Consider the following 16,441-nt stretch of genomic DNA (forward strand, 5'->3'; position numbering starts at 1 on the left):
ACCAAAGGTCACCTCTCAACAATTATGAACTATATAAAGAAATAAATGGACACAACAATAAAGCAAAAATAAATATATAGTAAGAACACAAAAGCACAAAACAGATCATTTTTGAAGGAGATATGAAATAAAGTGAAGTCAGTGAAATCATTTAGTCCCAAATGAAAATATGGCAATTAGATGTTATAAGCTTGGTGGAAAAAGGTGAGTTTTGAGGCAGGATTTAAATGTGGTGAGACATGGAAAATTTGTATGTCATGCTGGAGTGTGTTCCGCTGAAGTCTGTAGACCCCATGGTGGTCAACTGAGCAGGTTGGAGTTTATTGGAGTAGGCGGGTATGAGACTACAGGCAGGTATTTTGGCATGAAGGATAAGATACTGAGTGCCTAGGTTGTTGTTGGATTTAAACTTTGGAAGCAGAAAATTAAAAATGATCGGAGGATATTTGTAGGAAAGTGAATTTGTTGTAGAACACTAGTGAGGTGGCTGGTGCAGGGGATTCTGTTAATGATGCTGGTGGCAGAATTTGGAACCGCCTAAATTGAATGGGTGGACCTGTTTGGTAAAGCACAAAGAAGGTTGTTGCAGTAATGAGACTGAGACACACACACACACACACACACACACACACACACACACACACACACTTTTCTTTGGATCTGTCTCTTTGACATTGGACATTGCAGGTCAGAGCACTCAATTGGATCACTGTTGTTTTCACTTCCCATATTGTCATTTTGTACTCAGCTGGTAGTTCGATAGAATTGTAGCCTTCTGAAGATCCTTCATGATCAGGACCCACCGGCCTTTTGATTAACCACCCAGAGTGGGGCCTCATCGATTAGCGGCTGGTTCATTAGTGCTGCCAGGTGTATACTGAGAGCTGCTTCTGCAAGCCCTTGTGGATCAACAGACAGAAGCCACAAACAAAGCAACCACACACTTGAAATGCTAAAGTTCTTCCATTTCTGTTTGCAGCAATGGATCATGACATCATCAGAACCATCTGTGGTAATGCATCATTAAGTGGCGTTTAAACAATCTTTGATTGTGAATCTTTTGTCTTTTTTAAAAAAATCTTTTTGAGCTGCTCTTTGAGCTGCTGTACACTCATGTGCTGCTGTAACCTCATTAGTTTCAGAGATGAGAGGTGTCTGTTGGCCACTGAAACCTTTGAAATTAAAACACCACAAGATCTTTGGTTTAAATGCTAAAACATATGTATTTATAGTAACCCGCATAAATGAAGGCAGGCCACCTATTTAAGGAGGGAGCACCTGCCTACCAGTATCGGAGTGTTTTGGTGTCTTCCCTGCTTGTTTGAGGTCTCCACGCTGTCCTGCTGGATTTTTCAATGCGCAGAACCTGACTCCCATGTTGGCTCTGCGCTGGAGCCGTCTGTGCTCCCCGGAAGATTGAACGACTGCTTCCCTGCGGTCCAGGAGGACTGCCAATTTGATTTGTTTAGTTAAATAAAGACTAGTTTTTGGACTTTTTAATCACTGCGTTCTTGCCTGCTTTCAGGTCCTGTAAAAACCCAACCGTAACATTAACACATGATGGAGTGTTTGTCTCATCCAGTTGGCTTTTTGGTTGATCTTCAGTAATCGCAGCAAACTACTTTTTTTGGGGTTATTTTACACTTTGTACCCATCAGTGGTCTGTGGATGTGAAATTAAAATGAACATGTCTGTGACAGGTGCAGTTAGGACCCAAATGCAGCACTCTGGAAAGCTGGACCATAGTAATGACTTTTATTAACACACGGGCAAACAGGAACTCAGGCAGACCAGGAAACACAGGAAATAGTCCGTTCTTCAGGCTCTGGGCCCGCACAAAGTCTATGGATTGCAGGCTCGGGGAGTGGGACGAGCAGCAGCGAAGTCTAAACCAGGTGAGCAGACAGGAACCAGAGACGCTGAGGCAGAAGTCAGGTAGGTTGTCCGGGGAACAGGCAGGGTCGGTAACAGGTAATCCGGCAGCGAAACAACGCTGGAAAGTCTCGCATGAAAGCAGAAGAACAATCTGGCACTGAGTGAGTGTGAGGCTGGAGAATATATGCACTGGTAGGTGAGCTGATTGATGAGTGAGGGCAGGTGTGTGATCAGTGACTGAGAGCAGGTGTGGTGATCAGAGGGTGTGGTGTGAGCAGGGCAGTGGAAAAGTACTGGGACAGGAGGGAACTGGAGAAAAGGGGCTGTGACAATGTCCTGATATACAGTGTTTTTTTTTAGGGAAAAAAGAGCAATGTAGGTAGTATATTATTCATTTTTAATTTAATTTTGGTCCTTTACCTCCTAGCCTCGATTGAGTCACCGGATCCACCTCTGTCTGGGCTCTGATACTTTCTACTGTACAAATTAAGTACTGCAAACAACACAGTACAATCTTTCCTCCATAAAAAAAATATACATAGGAAACTAATATAAAGATAGCATTTGCTGACATGGCCAACAAGAACAAGAAAACATCTACTGCCTCAAAGCAGAGTACACACATTTATTCTGTCTGTTCTCCTTCCTTAATCTGTTGGGCTGGTTGACCCTGAAAGCTGCATAATGGAGGTTGTCTTCCTCTTGATAGCCCTGGCAACAGGTGGAAAACATTAAATTAGTGTGAGTGTGAGTGTGTGTGTGTGTGTGCAAACAAAGATACTCTTAAAAAAAATCAAAATTGTCTCCACCTCTGCATTTGCTGTGGATGAGGCTGGGAACCTTGATTGTGAGTCTGTTGGAAATACAGAAAAGGACATTTTTAAGTTATCTTCACAGTTTACTTTTAAGAATATTTAAAATCTATAACATCAGTTACCCAGAGAGTGATGACTGTTTCTTGCTTTTGTCATAAATACTGAAATGGACAAGAAAACAACGACGATTATGGTAAATATCCAGGCCGCACTCAGGAAATACACCAAAACAAGATGGTTTCCTTTATCTGTAACGAGATGCATCAAAAATTGTGATATCCACAAAGCAGTTTCAGATAATTATTCAAGTCGTTTCAAAAATTTGTCATCTCCCTTTACATCATGCCAGTTATGATTATTTTATAAAGTAACACTATATAAACAGAACTGATACTTAAATAACAAGAATATTTGTTAAAGTTGACCTTTGGCCACAAATGTTTGTTGAAGTGCTGCCGTGGTGTCTATATAGAATTCAAACTGGAAATAAATTATATTACAGTATTAACTATAAATCACTGCACTGCTATAAATCACTTTGTGTTTAAACCAAATGAATGGAGGGAATTAAGATACACTTTGGGTGTTTTGTTTTTTTTGGAACAATGAGGTCAATCAATGGATGTTGGCTTTAGCGTTTTGAAACATGACAGCGTAACTAATTTTGCAAAGTATGCAAAACAATCTGCTCAAATCTGTATAGCACTTTAACAGCCTGTATAAATATTTTGAATAAAATGATTTCAAACTGGCTCACCCTCAAACACCAGCTTGGTTCCATTTCCAAACAGAATGTGTCCACATGCTGCAACAGCACAATAGTAGGTCCCAGTCTGAGAAGTGTTCAGGTTCTTCATGGAGAAGCTGTAGAAACAGGTGTTGGTTTTCCTCTCACACTGCTTATTCCTGCCTGTATGGCTGTACATGAGTCCCAGTTGAGATTGTCCAGAGTTTCTGAACCAGTAAACAGTGTGATCCCCATCACAAGTCCACCCAGTATGTACTGTACAATTCAGCATCACGGAACCTTCTGCTTGGATAGACTGTGATGCTGACTGATCTATGGTCAACCCTGAACCCTCTACAATGACTTTATAGCCTTCTAGAAAGTCAAATACTGTTAAATACTGATTTACACAGTAATAGGTGGCTGAGTCTGATAACTCCAAATCTGATATTGTCAGATAAGCTCCTTTGTTAGCAGGATGTATTTGGAAACGTGGATTGGTTTTGAAGTCATTAACAAATATCCAATGTTTACTTGATATCCAGTACGTACAGATCAGCCTCGGCCTCTCCCAGAATTTGTTTAAACAAAGAGATCTTGGTAGAAACATCATCTCTGTGAAGACACGGCAAAGTCAGGTTCTGTCCAGGTTTGACCAAGATAAAATTGGTCTTCCAATCCAAAGATGGAGAAAATTCCCTTGTAGCTGTTTAAGAGAAAATCAAACAGCAAGCACAAAAGGAGGAAGATTAATTCTTGAACTTTGGAACTTAAGAAATTTGCAATTAATAATATATACATATATTCACCTCACCAATTTTCTCTAAGCACATCAGACAGAAAACAAACTTTGCAGACGCCATCTTGCTCCAAGTGTTGGGCAGAGTGAAGAGAAGACTGGTTCTTTGTACACTGATAAATGCAGAGCTTGTGTCTGATTGGGCAGCCAGAGATGACTTGAGGGTGTGACATACAGGAAACACGATCACATGTAATCTGGCCGATAAAGGTGAAAGATTTGCTTGAGAGAACTAATACGTTTAGCGATCCATTTTCTGTCATTTCTCCCTTAATTGGTGCGAGTGCTGGTGCATAGGCTTGCTACATTTGGGCAGGAAGTGCACGCTGGACTAGTTCATGGCAAGACAAAGATCCAGTGGTTCAAGTAAATGCTCAGTAATTAGTTTCATGAAACACTTGTTTGACCACTTTCCTTTAGGCGTTTATAATTGCTTGTGTCATGGGAGGAGGGCTGTTGTGTTTTTACTTCAAATTAATGTAGAAAGCCTTGATATATACATCCTTCTCCATGCTGTGCCTTTGTTTTTTTTGTATCTCAAATGCCTGCTTCTGCAGACACTTCTACATCCTGTTCAAAACCACATGTCATTTACTTTTCAAGCTTTTTTCACACTAAATTACGATGTGATTCGTGTGTGACCTTATATAAACAGCATGGTATACCCACAGTGATTACATTGGTCCTGACGTGATGGTATCATAGAGGTACCTGTTTGCAATAGTATAGTTATGTTTGACTTCATGTGAAATTAACATCACCCCAAACTCAGACTGGTGTCACTACATGAATAAAAAAGTCTTTAATCTATGAAACATATTTTTTACAAAGATCAATCAATAACTTCACATTCCTGTATGTCAATATTTGAGGTGTGCCTTAAATAGTTTTATGTTGTGCAACATCCTATGCCGTAGTCTGATGATGTGGCTGTATAGATTATACTGATGAGGTAGCCAATGGATACAAGATACAGTATTTCTCAGTGTTAGACTTCTGTGGTCTTGCAAGTTAAGCCCTTGGGTTTCTGATTAATTTCTTATAACCTTTGAGTGTTATTCTGACGCACACATTCTAAAACATTTTCGTATTGTTACAAGTTTTAAAATATTTCTCTATAAAATAAAACTACAACAGCAGAACACACATTATAAATTGAGCATGGCCGAGTGGCCAGTTTGAATTAATTTTCAGCTAAATATCAAGCCTAACTTTTGCTTGTTTTGAATGTTGTAAACTGGGGGTCTATTAGGAACAGACTAAACATATGGCCACTGGATCAATTAGATTTAAATGGCAAATTGATCATGTGGTGCAATGGAAGGTACAGACAATGATTGTTCAAGTATGTGGAGAGTATGTGCAAGTATACAAATGTTTGTTGTTTTGTGAGGTTGTGTGCATGGGGGGATGCAGGTATATGTATGTCAATGTGTAAAGACATTGTGGAAGACATGCATCATCCCAGTTCTTAAGAAGAATCCTCCCAGGGAGCTGAATGTCTTCTGACCAGTGACACTCACCTCACACCGCAGCACGGGACAAACTCAGCATGATAGTAGTGGACCTGGATTCCTGGTTCTCCAGCTACCGTATCTCACCGACAGGCCACGGTATACCAGGCTGAAAGACACTGTGATTAGCAGCACAAGAGCACCCCAGGGCACAGTGCTGGGCCCTCTACTATTAACCCTGTACACATTAGACTTTTACTACAACTTTGAGCTGTGCCAAATTTAGAAGTTTGTCAATGACGCAGCCATTGTGGGATGCATCAGGGGCAACAAAGAGATGGAGTAACAACAATCAGACGGAGTATAGGAGCCTGGTCATGGAATGCCTGGAGCCACATGAACCATCCACACCTCAACGCCTCAAAGACAAAGTAACTAGTCACTGACTTTGGGATGTCTAGACCAAAACTATGACTAGCTCTTAGAGAAAGAGTTGAGGTGGAGGCTGTGGAGTTCTACAAGTACCGTATTTTCACGACTATATGGCGCACCTAAAACACTGAGATTTTCTCAAAAATCGACGGTGCGCCTTATAATATGGTGCGCCTTGTGTGTGGACTGAGTTCCAAAATCTGCAGTTCGCCTTTGGTGAGTGCACTACAGTAAACGCTCCGGCAATCGATTAGCGTAGCATATGCGATCTCTGCATACGCGCGAGGACAACTGTTGTGCAGCGGCTGCCCGCGGACTACCAGGAGAGGGCGGCCATCTTCCTCATCTACTGCCGCGACAAGATAACCGCGCCCAGCCACATCACCAACATGGATGAGATCCCTCTGACTTTTAACATCCCTTTGACCCACAAAGTGGAGAAAAAGGGACCAGCACGGTGGCGATATGCACAACGGGGCATGAGAAGTCGTCGTTCACCGTGGTTCTCGGCTGCCACGGAAACGGACAGAGCGCTGGATGACGGTAGGCGAACACTACTTCACAAAGACTATGAGGCAGCGGTGGGCAAGTTATGCCACCATATGCGGGTGGATTGTAGACACATGGGCTATGATACCGTCTTCATGTATTGGAAGAGCTTTCACAAAATCAACGCTGAAGCGGAACCGGTTGGTGAGTCTGATTCAGATGATGAAGAAGAGGAATTTGGGATGTTGGACATTGAAATAGTGCAGCTGTTTAATTCAGATACAGAAGATAAAAACTTTGATGGTTTTGTGGCAGAAGAATGAATATTTTGTTCAATAAATGTATCGAAACTCACTGTTTTACTTCCGTTGTCATTTTTTACTGTATGTTTCAGCATGCGCCTAATAATACGGTGCGCCTTATGTATGTTTTAAATACAGAAATAGCACCCATAACCGAGACTGTGCCTTTTAATACAGTGCGCCTTATGGTCGTGAAAATACGGTACATCAGGTTGTGGCTGAACAGCAAACTGCACTGGACAACACACTCCAATTACAGGAAAGGACTGAGCTGTGGCTGAACTCATTTAAAATCTGTAACAGACTCCTGTTGATACATTGAGTTGCTGGAAGTCCAATTTACCTGACGGGTCCTTCCAAAGCGAACAATAAAGGTTATTCTTAATTTAAAGGCATGGGGGTGGCAAAAGTGTGTTTGAAGCGATCGTTTGGGGGGTACATGTGTGAGTGAGTGGGGAGGGAGTGGTGAAAGGATCAAATACTGAGCAGCTGGACATCTCTGGGCACGTTGGTACAGTATCTGTTTTCCTCTGAGTTCTTCAAGCAGGACAAAGAAGAGTTTGAATGGGAGCCACTCAAATACAGACAATAGAGCAAGTGCAAAGTCTTTGGTAATTCAGTCAGCAAACCTGGAGTAACTGTTCACCCAGAGAGGTGTGCCCATTATTTGGCTTTATGAGTGGAATCAGCAGGTTATAGAGAAGGAGGTGATGCTCTCGATGAAGATAAGAGGTCGGAGATTGAGCTTCTTCAGTTACGTTCGTTAGCACATTTTACATTTTGCACCAACTTTCCTGTAACTCATACAGGAAACCCATGCAGTTTAGAGTGTGTAAATCAAACAATTTTCAAAAATTTCTTTTTAAATTGTTTTTTTATTATAAGAGTTGAGTGCAGCAGGATTATTCAGGTTGTTGTCATGTTTGTACTCTACTGTTTTACACTGAAGTAAAATTGGTCGCCGAGAAAGCCAGGCAAACTACCAGAGAAATTACCAATGCTGATGCACCACACAGGAAGTCAACCAAGACCAGCCTGTAGATGCACACAACAGCAGACAGAGGTCAAGGTTTCAGGCCATGGTGAAGGCAGAGCAGGTAGTAGAGTTTAATTTTGTTTTATTTTAAAATGTGTTTTTGTTTTACAGCTTATTTGAGAGTAAAAACAAATAAAATATATTCTTTGTCTCATTGTATTCTAGATGTGAGGGCAAAAATATTGTTTTCAACAACTTGTGAAAAACCATGTATGCATCATTGTGACAAAGTAAAAAAAACAAAAAAACAACTTCAGCTGAAGCATCACTGAACAACAGAAGAGTAAACGCATTCATTTTCATTGCTTGATTTGTTAAGTTTTTTTTTCTTCAAAGTGGCGTAATGGAGATTTCCCTCTTGAACCTGGTGAGGAAACAGAAAAAAACAATCACTCTCTACTTTAGACCACAAAAACTGATAAGATCAAATTATAAACCGACATAGAGTAATAATATTGTCAAAATCACATCAGTATCATTCAGAAAACCATCAAACACAGTGCAAAGGATAATTAATTTCCTCAAAATTAGGCTATATTTTGAAATATATGTATTTTGTCCACAGAATTCCTGTTAAAAGAACGAGGGTAGAAGATGGATATATATTTTTTATATCATTAATCACAGAAGACTCATCCTTCAAGAGTTCATATAAAACATCACTGTACATCATCATTGAATTGAAGGTGTTGGGGGATTGCACTGAGAAACGGAGGGTTACTTGTTAGGTGCAGACATAATACCATTACGACCAGAACACTTTCAGACCACTGCTGAGGTACCCTTGGACAAGGTAACGATTCCAAAAATGCTCACATAGGGCCATGCAATGAACTGGCAACTTATCCATATGTGCAACATTCCATATTTGCACCATCCCTGTGACCCCAAAAAGGGAAAAATCAGTTCAGAATATGAAAACTCACCCTTTCAGTCATATCACAGGATGGATCATTTTGAGTGTCTGTTTAAAAACATCAAACACATTTTTACTGTCCAAAAAAGGACCTGTCAATTAAAATGTAAAATAACTGACTGAAGGATATTTACCTGTACGATGGGAGCTGATCCTCCCGCACTGTTTTAACATTGGTATTGCCAGTAAAACACACAGCATGGTGGTGAATACCAAAGCCCCAGTCAAGTAATACACGAGATGGTCAGAAAACCAGCTTTTGTCTGCATAACACAACAAAAACATTACTTAAAACAGTATAAAACATTTCTTGAGGGTGGTTTAATATAAAAAAAAAAGTTTCTTTCCAACACTATGTAGTGATGTTTTTAAAATTGAGCTTTGTTCGGCTTACTCTGTCCAATTTCCAGCTTGGTTGGATCTCCAAAGAGAATGCGTCCACATGATTCAACAACACAATAGTAGATCCCAGCATCGGAAATATTTTGGTTCTTCATTGACAAATTGTAGAAACAGGTGTTGGTTCTCCTCTCACACTGTTCTTTCTTGCCTCCATGGGTGTAAATGAGCTCTGGTGCAGAGTCTCCTGAGTTCCAGAACCAGTAAACTGTGTGTTCCTTATCACAGATCCCAGTATGTACTCTGCAGTTCAGAGTCACAGAACCTCCAGACTGGAAAGACCCTGATGGTGACTGATGGACCTCTACCGGTATATTCAAAACTGAGCTCTTTACATGGACGAGATAGATCTTTTCAAATTTAAATTCATACATCAAACTACTTGTGCAGTAGTAAGTTCCTGAGTCTGAAATCCTCAAATTTACAATCTTCAAATGAGAGACACCCTCTGTAATGTTCACTGAAAATCGATCTGGAATCTGGAATTCCTTACCGAGGACTACATTTTTATCATGATCTTTAAACATAGAGATGGGTTTTGGTTTCTCTCCCTGCGTTTGCTTGTACCATTGCAACCTGCTTACAGACTTGTCTTTACAGGAGCACTGCAGTGTCACATTTTCCCCAACATTAGCAAATAATAAACTATTCACTGGATATACAAATGAGGATGTTTCATCTGTTAGGACTGAAGGAAAAAGAAACCAACAAAGTTAGAAAAAACTGTGTAGATGTTTAGCATGAGGGTATTAATACATTCGCAAGAAGATAAATCTTACCGAAACTCCACAAGCAAAAACAAGGGATATATAAGGCCAACTTCAGTGATTCCATCGTGATAAAATGTGTAGATGAATGCTGAGATCCTCCATATATTCACGATTCATGAAAAAAGTTCATTTGATTGGCTAGCAAGAAGTGACACTGACTGCCCTTGTTTGGAAACCATGAACACGTGCTGAGTGGCTCGCACCTTGTCGAACAAGCTCAAGTCCACACGATGAAGATTACGTCAAAAGCAATTTCTTAAGAACAATTTCTTAAACCACCTGGCTTCTGGGTTAAAGTTCTTGAATTTGGCTTAAAAGTGGGGGAGGGGTCTACTTAATTAGCAACACAAGAGAGATAAGCACACCTTTATTCACCATAACTGGAAAATGTTTGAAAGAGGGGTTGATTTTGCTCTTACAACAAAAAATTGTGTCCCCATTGCTTTAATTGCTGGTTGATGGGATCCTCTGAATATTCTTAACAATGAATTCCACATGAACCATTACAATAATAATATATCCTCCAAATTTCATCTTGCCAACATTAGCCAACATGCATGAAACCACTCTCTTGCTGCACAAATTTGGATGAAACAGTTGAATCCTGCTATGTTGTAGTTGATCATGATCCTCTTCTCTTGTGAAATTAACTCGACTGATCACAACAGAACCTTTCTTAAGAGAACGCCGCTACAATGGAATATATTTGGTTGTTACTTCTTTGTGGTCAGCTTTGAACAGAAACTCTGCATAGACTTCCTGTCAGCAGCCACACAGACAAAGCACACGTTAAAGCTCGTTAGACTGAGAGCTAATCTTTTACTGGTAGCCACACTGATGGGGTTGTGTCATGCAATATGTACATTTACAAGAAACAGCTAAAAAATATAGTAAAGTATAGTATTGTTTGTCCTGATTGGGAAACATTTCACACTAACTGTTTAACACAAATGAAATCATAGCCATTCTGTTCCGTTGAAAGGATACAGTAGAACCTTTGCTTTTGAATTTAAATATAACAGGCGTAGGTGAAATATCAGCATCACCATCTTTGATGACATACTTTACTATCTCATACTTTGCTAGCTTTAGATAGCAAAGCTGCTGACGTCGATCCCAAACTATGGACACCAGGCCCAATTTTGTCCCATCAAAATTAATCTCATAAAACCTTTGGACTGTGGGACAAAGTCGTCTATCCAGAAAAAAACAAAGGTGACACGGGAACTCCACTCCCAAAGACCAAAATTCCTGAACCTTCCTTGTACAGATCTGATAAAGTGTCTGTCTTTGTGGTAGTTTGCGACACCTAACCACAACCACATTGCCTCTTATTAGAGTTGAGTACATTTGATGTGGATCTAAACTGAAAAACCTTTTTTTATTTCTGTCAATTTTCAAGCAAGACTTGAGCAGGCTGCCCTTCCTGTATTCAACTTCTGACTTGTTTTTCCACTAATGGAAACTTTAACTCTGAGGTTTGCGCCACCTTCACCGCAGCAGTGAAAAGTAAATGTGAGACGTAACATTGATGCTCAACATGCAGAATATTTATAGATTGTCTTTATGGACACTGAGTTGTTTTTGTTAAAGAGACCCATTTCCACATCCTCGGAAAAAATGTATCCAAAAAGTTAAATTAACTGGATTTCCTTTGATTTAACTTTGATATATAGTTTACATTTCCTCTTAGTTTTATAATTGATACTGAGTTCCATCATTAATGGGATTTTTTTTTTAACCCGACAGCAGCATAACAGAGGTCACCTCCATCATGGCTCTGTTAATAACACAGTAAAAAACCGCAGAAAAGGTTAGTTTAATAATAATTAATTTATTTACCAGGTCATATGATTCTTTCAAAATAGTCTAGCGATAAGTTACCGTGGTGTCAGCACCTGCAGAAACTGATGAGAGGAGGGCTCAGGACGCAGCCTGAGCATGTGCTCACTCTGAACATGTTTGATATGTGGGCTAGAGAATTAATTGGGAATTCAGTAAAAAGATCAGAATATGTGCAGCATTCACATTTGAAGCGATATGTTACATTTGTCAGTTTACGTTTTGGATGCAGCACCAGCAGAGAAGTTACTGCGTTCAAATGAAGCACACCGTGATTGTGGTCTGTATGTGCTTGAATTGTCAAAGATGTGTTCAGATCACACTTCCTGAGTCATGCAGCTTGACAGCAGGAGGTTAGTCGCACAAAGGAAAAGGAGATCAGCTTAAACTAGTCTGTTAACTTCTTTGTACACTTCTACGCTTTATTTGCAGAATTATTTTCACTCTTTGCCCACATGCTCAATATTTGTGTGCAGTTAGCTACCTTTCAAAGAACAGTTATGCAGATTTGTTGGCTGACATGCAACTGTGGCAACAAAGACCTGCATTACAAAGGAAATGCTGTTTGAACAGTTGTCTACTGCAGCCACAAATTAGTTAAATAGACAGAGACTGCAGCAGGTATCAGCAGCAACGATTGCTTGTTGTACTCAAGTTGTATGGTGGAGATTCAATGTCATGTAACTGTGGAAAAATGGGATTTTCTTACAGGCAGAATTAGAAACATTTGAGGAGACATCTTACCCTAAACCGATGACAGACAAGAACTTTTCCAGTTAATTTATTTTGTACAGACTGAGAAAAATACAAAAAGTAAATACACTCATGAGGTGACCTTACAAACACTTGCACCGCCCTCTTCCTTTGTGGGAGACATGTAACACACAAAAGCCATGAAAACGTCAGAGCCAACAAAGACCATCTGGGTCAAAACCCGTTTTGACATCCTGTACAAGAGCCGATAAAACCACCATGATGAACTCGATGCGAGTGAGCTTGATCAGAGCAGGAGCTCAGACACAAAGTGAGAAAATGATTTTCTTTCAACTCAGTTGGCTGCAGGATGTTTACACATCAACACAGGTGTTGGTGGGGAACAACTCATCTTTATTTTTTTCATTTGAAATAGAGAAAAGAGATTTAACAAAAACATTAATTAGGTATGTTTTTGATTGATTTTATTGAGCTCAGCTGGAATCACAGAATCTTCTTGAGTTAAATTGTCCATTTTTGTGTGTTGTGTTTCTTAAAGTGGGAACTGCAATAGTGCACACTCTTACCTCCACTTTCTATAATTGCTTTTCACATCGCTCTGCACCAAAGTCACCAAATGTGTTGTGATGTGACACCACATGCACCTCAACCACTAATCAGGAACCTTTTAGAATGTTTAAAGGTTCCTTTTCCAAGTTTGAAAAAAAAAAAATCTGCACAGACCAAATATTACAAGGATATCCAAAGACACTAACAATTGCATTTGTGTACGATTAAGTAATAGATATGGCTGACATCATTTTCATGGGACTACCAGATTTGTACCACACACAGGTGGGATGATGTCTGTTGAGATGATGACTGTTCAGGATTCATTCATTTAAAGCTAAAGGCCTGAATGCAGAATCAGATCTTAATTGTATGAACATCTCGTTTATATTTCAAGTAATGTTGAGAAGATAATAAACCCTAAACCCATCATCTGAAAAAAAGTCAGAGTAGCATGGTCTCCAAAATAAAAGTGATATTTCAGAGGTTTCGATAAATTAAAATTGCTCTTACAATGTGTTTCCACTCACGAGTGTTTTAGATAAGAGCTCTGAGGTTCTTCAGAAATCTTATCTTGTGAGTCTCACATTTGCGGGTTTGCTGCTGAGACTCAGGCCCAGGTGATGTATACCAAAGTACATTAAACAGCAAAAATATTATTCATGCAAACTTGGCAGTTGAAATCACTTTATGTTGGCATGTTTTTAAAAAAAAGATATTCTCCTTTGTTTAAGAAAAAAATACAATCTTGACAGGTTTGTATAGGTTGATCAAGCATTACATATCACTTAAAAAGTTACTGTATTTTATACACATTGAACAGATTAAGAATATGAACAGTATTAAGAAACAAAGTAATAAACTCTTACACACAACAATGTACATAATCATTCACCAAAAGCTGAAACATGTTTAGCGATGATGCTTTACTCTTCTGTACACACATTCTTCGTTTATGGCTCCCATCTGTCTCTTTGGTCTGTCGGCCATACTCGTCCGTAAGGCAGCATAGTGGAGAACATCCTCATTTGTGTGGCCCTTGAAACAGAAAGTGGGAAATACCTATATGATGCACAGCAATCAGGATGTTTTTATTAATATAGATAACAAGTACCTCTTCATTTGTGGTAGGATCATCTGAATATCTCAAGATACTTCCTGAAACAAAACAAACCGTCATTATGTCATTGTGTTTTACTTACTTTAAGTTCACAAAAACTTTTACCTCCACTGCGGCCGCTTTGGCTCTTGTAGATATTGCACAGTAAGACAGCCATGAAACTGGCCAGAATGGTGGTGAACGCCAACGCTCCACTCAGAATATACAGATTAAGATAACCATCTGCAGATTCAGAGAGATTAGATGATGCATTGTCTCATATTTAATTTCTTAGATGAAACCGACTCACCCTCCGCTCCAGGTGGCTTTTGGGGTAGCTTTAGAAAGTGTCCACATGTTACAACAGCAGAAACAGCCAGGTTGTTTGCTGGCAAACTGTAGAAACAAGTGTTGTTTTTCCATGTGTAAAGAGCTCCTGGATCAGATTTTTCAGATGTTCTCAGCTGGTAAACACCGTGTTCTTGGTCAATGGCTCTGCCATGTGCAGTGCAGTTGAACCTAACAGCACCTTCTGACTGATTCAAGTGATATTCTGGTCTCTGGATAAAGACTGGGATGTTCAAACCTGAACCCTTTATGATGATTGTAATTCCATCTTTGAATTCAAGTTTTTCTGAAAAGCTACTAGCGCAGTAGTACGTTCCTGTATCAGAGTGCTGTAAATTGGCAATCATCAAGTGATTTTGTTCTTTCTTTGCATCCAGTGCAAAACGTGAATTGTTTTCCAAATTCATCATAAAACTTTGCACTTTCATCAAAGGTATAGAAGCTCGATAAAAGCCTTGGAAAGTCTCCCATTATTTCTTTATACCAATAATACTTTGCTACAAAATCAGATCTGATGAAACATCCCAAAGTTACACTGTCACCAATAGCTGCTGTAAAGTTTTTGTCTTTATCAACCATCAGAACAGTCATCTCACCTGAAAAAACAGAACAAACAAAGCTTTGAATTATTTTGAGGGTTGTTTGTTTCTTTCCATACTAAAAATATAAATGAGAGCGCTCCAGTGCTAAGAGTCGCCATATTAGATAGATAATACAAGAATAATAAATCACTCACCCATCTTCCCAGCAATCACACATGCCAGATAGAAAACAAACGTAAATACCATTGTGTTGCTGTGCTGAATGAAACTAATTTTGTCCTTTCCTCCACTCAAGCCTGAGTTTACTGACTGACTGTGATTGGCCGACCCGGTTTCTTTGTATGTCTTATTAAGGAAACAAGGGTATGAATTTCTCTGAGACCTTGTGACGTGTTGATTTTTTTAGACGCACTTGTGGAAAACTACATGAAAAAAACATACGAGGGCTTTCTGTTTGAATCCAAGAATGACACATCTGGGTTTGCATTGATCCTTGCAACTTAAACAGTCAATTTTTAGTAACAGTTTGGGAAAACATAATGCATCTGTATCAGGACTGGATGGTCAGGAGCCATTTCACAGGCAATAATTAGCAAAAATCACAGATCATAAACTCACAAAACATAATTCTAATGATCCTTTTACTTCTCAACTTCATATATTTCCCAGGCTTGTCCAGTAGAGCAATGCAAAGAGACTAAAAATCATGTGTACATCAGAATATATTAATGCAAGTTTGTTATGATATGATTAGCTGGATAATTAAAGTCACTGTCAAGTCACGAGAGCATTGTGATTCAGAAAACTAAAAGCCATATTTGAAAAACCCTTCAGCAGTGAAAGTATCTTTGTTCTAAAAAAGAAATAATAAATCCTGCAAGCAAAGCAATAACTGAGTCCTGTCACCATCTGTTCTGCCATAAGCAGGACAATGCTGCCACTCCCGTCACTCTCTCCACAGCCTCATGCCTGACTTTCCAGCACTCATTCCTGGACTCATTTCCTTTTACTGACCCTTACTGTTCCATGTTACAACCAGTCTAGGAACTCTGAGCCTAACACAAACCCCCAGCTTCCTCAAGGTCTAAGTGACCAATGACACAAAGTTAATCAAAAGTTAACATGGGTGATCATTTATACCAAGGATCATTCCAAAAATCAAAATTCAAAAGGTTTTATCAGCACAAATATCCTCAGAGTGACTTTTAGCCAAAATAACAATCAGAATCAGTCTAATTGAAAAGAAACAACCAAAATGTTCCCGAACAGGCAATAACCAAAATACATTCCTTAATCTACCTAACTTCAAAAACAGGAGAAAACAATATAAAAA

At 39.4% G+C, this 16,441-nt stretch overlaps 1 protein-coding gene and 2 pseudogenes across 1 annotated transcript; all 3 read right to left on the reverse strand.

The window, feature by feature from the left end:
* Positions 1 to 2,165: 2,165 nt before the first annotated feature.
* On the reverse strand, positions 2,166 to 4,280 carry LOC101072752 (uncharacterized; annotated as a pseudogene).
* A 3,472-nt stretch (positions 4,281 to 7,752) lies between these two features.
* LOC101061391 (uncharacterized) lies at positions 7,753 to 10,078 on the reverse strand. Its single transcript, XM_029841060.1, has 5 exons — positions 10,024 to 10,078; positions 9,240 to 9,932; positions 8,980 to 9,108; positions 8,856 to 8,893; positions 7,753 to 8,293 (listed from the first exon to the last, which is right to left on the reverse strand). The coding sequence occupies exons 1-5, from the start codon at positions 10,076 to 10,078 to the stop codon at positions 8,195 to 8,197; spliced, it is 1,014 nt and encodes a 337-aa protein (XP_029696920.1). The 3' UTR covers positions 7,753 to 8,194.
* A 2,595-nt stretch (positions 10,079 to 12,673) lies between these two features.
* LOC115250787 (uncharacterized) lies at positions 12,674 to 15,418 on the reverse strand (annotated as a pseudogene).
* Between the last annotated feature and the right edge of the window lie 1,023 nt (positions 15,419 to 16,441).

This window comes from Takifugu rubripes, chromosome 8, assembly GCF_901000725.2.
Source record: "Takifugu rubripes chromosome 8, fTakRub1.2, whole genome shotgun sequence".
NCBI lineage: Eukaryota > Metazoa > Chordata > Actinopteri > Tetraodontiformes > Tetraodontidae > Takifugu > Takifugu rubripes.

What these genes read in the sequence shown, in the direction of transcription:
- LOC101061391 (XM_029841060.1), bottom strand. Translation starts at nt 10,078, where the DNA reads ATGGAATCACTGAAGTTGGCCTTATATATCCCTTGTTTTTGCTTGTGG. An exon ending in TTTTTGCTTGTGGAGTTTCG is followed by an intron (nt 9,933 to 10,023) that starts GTAAGATTTATC and finishes TTTTTCCTTCAG; the next exon opens with TCCTAACAGATGAAACATCC. An exon ending in CAAGCTGGAAATTGGACAGA is followed by an intron (nt 9,109 to 9,239) that starts GTAAGCCGAACA and finishes TGTGTTATGCAG; the next exon opens with ACAAAAGCTGGTTTTCTGAC.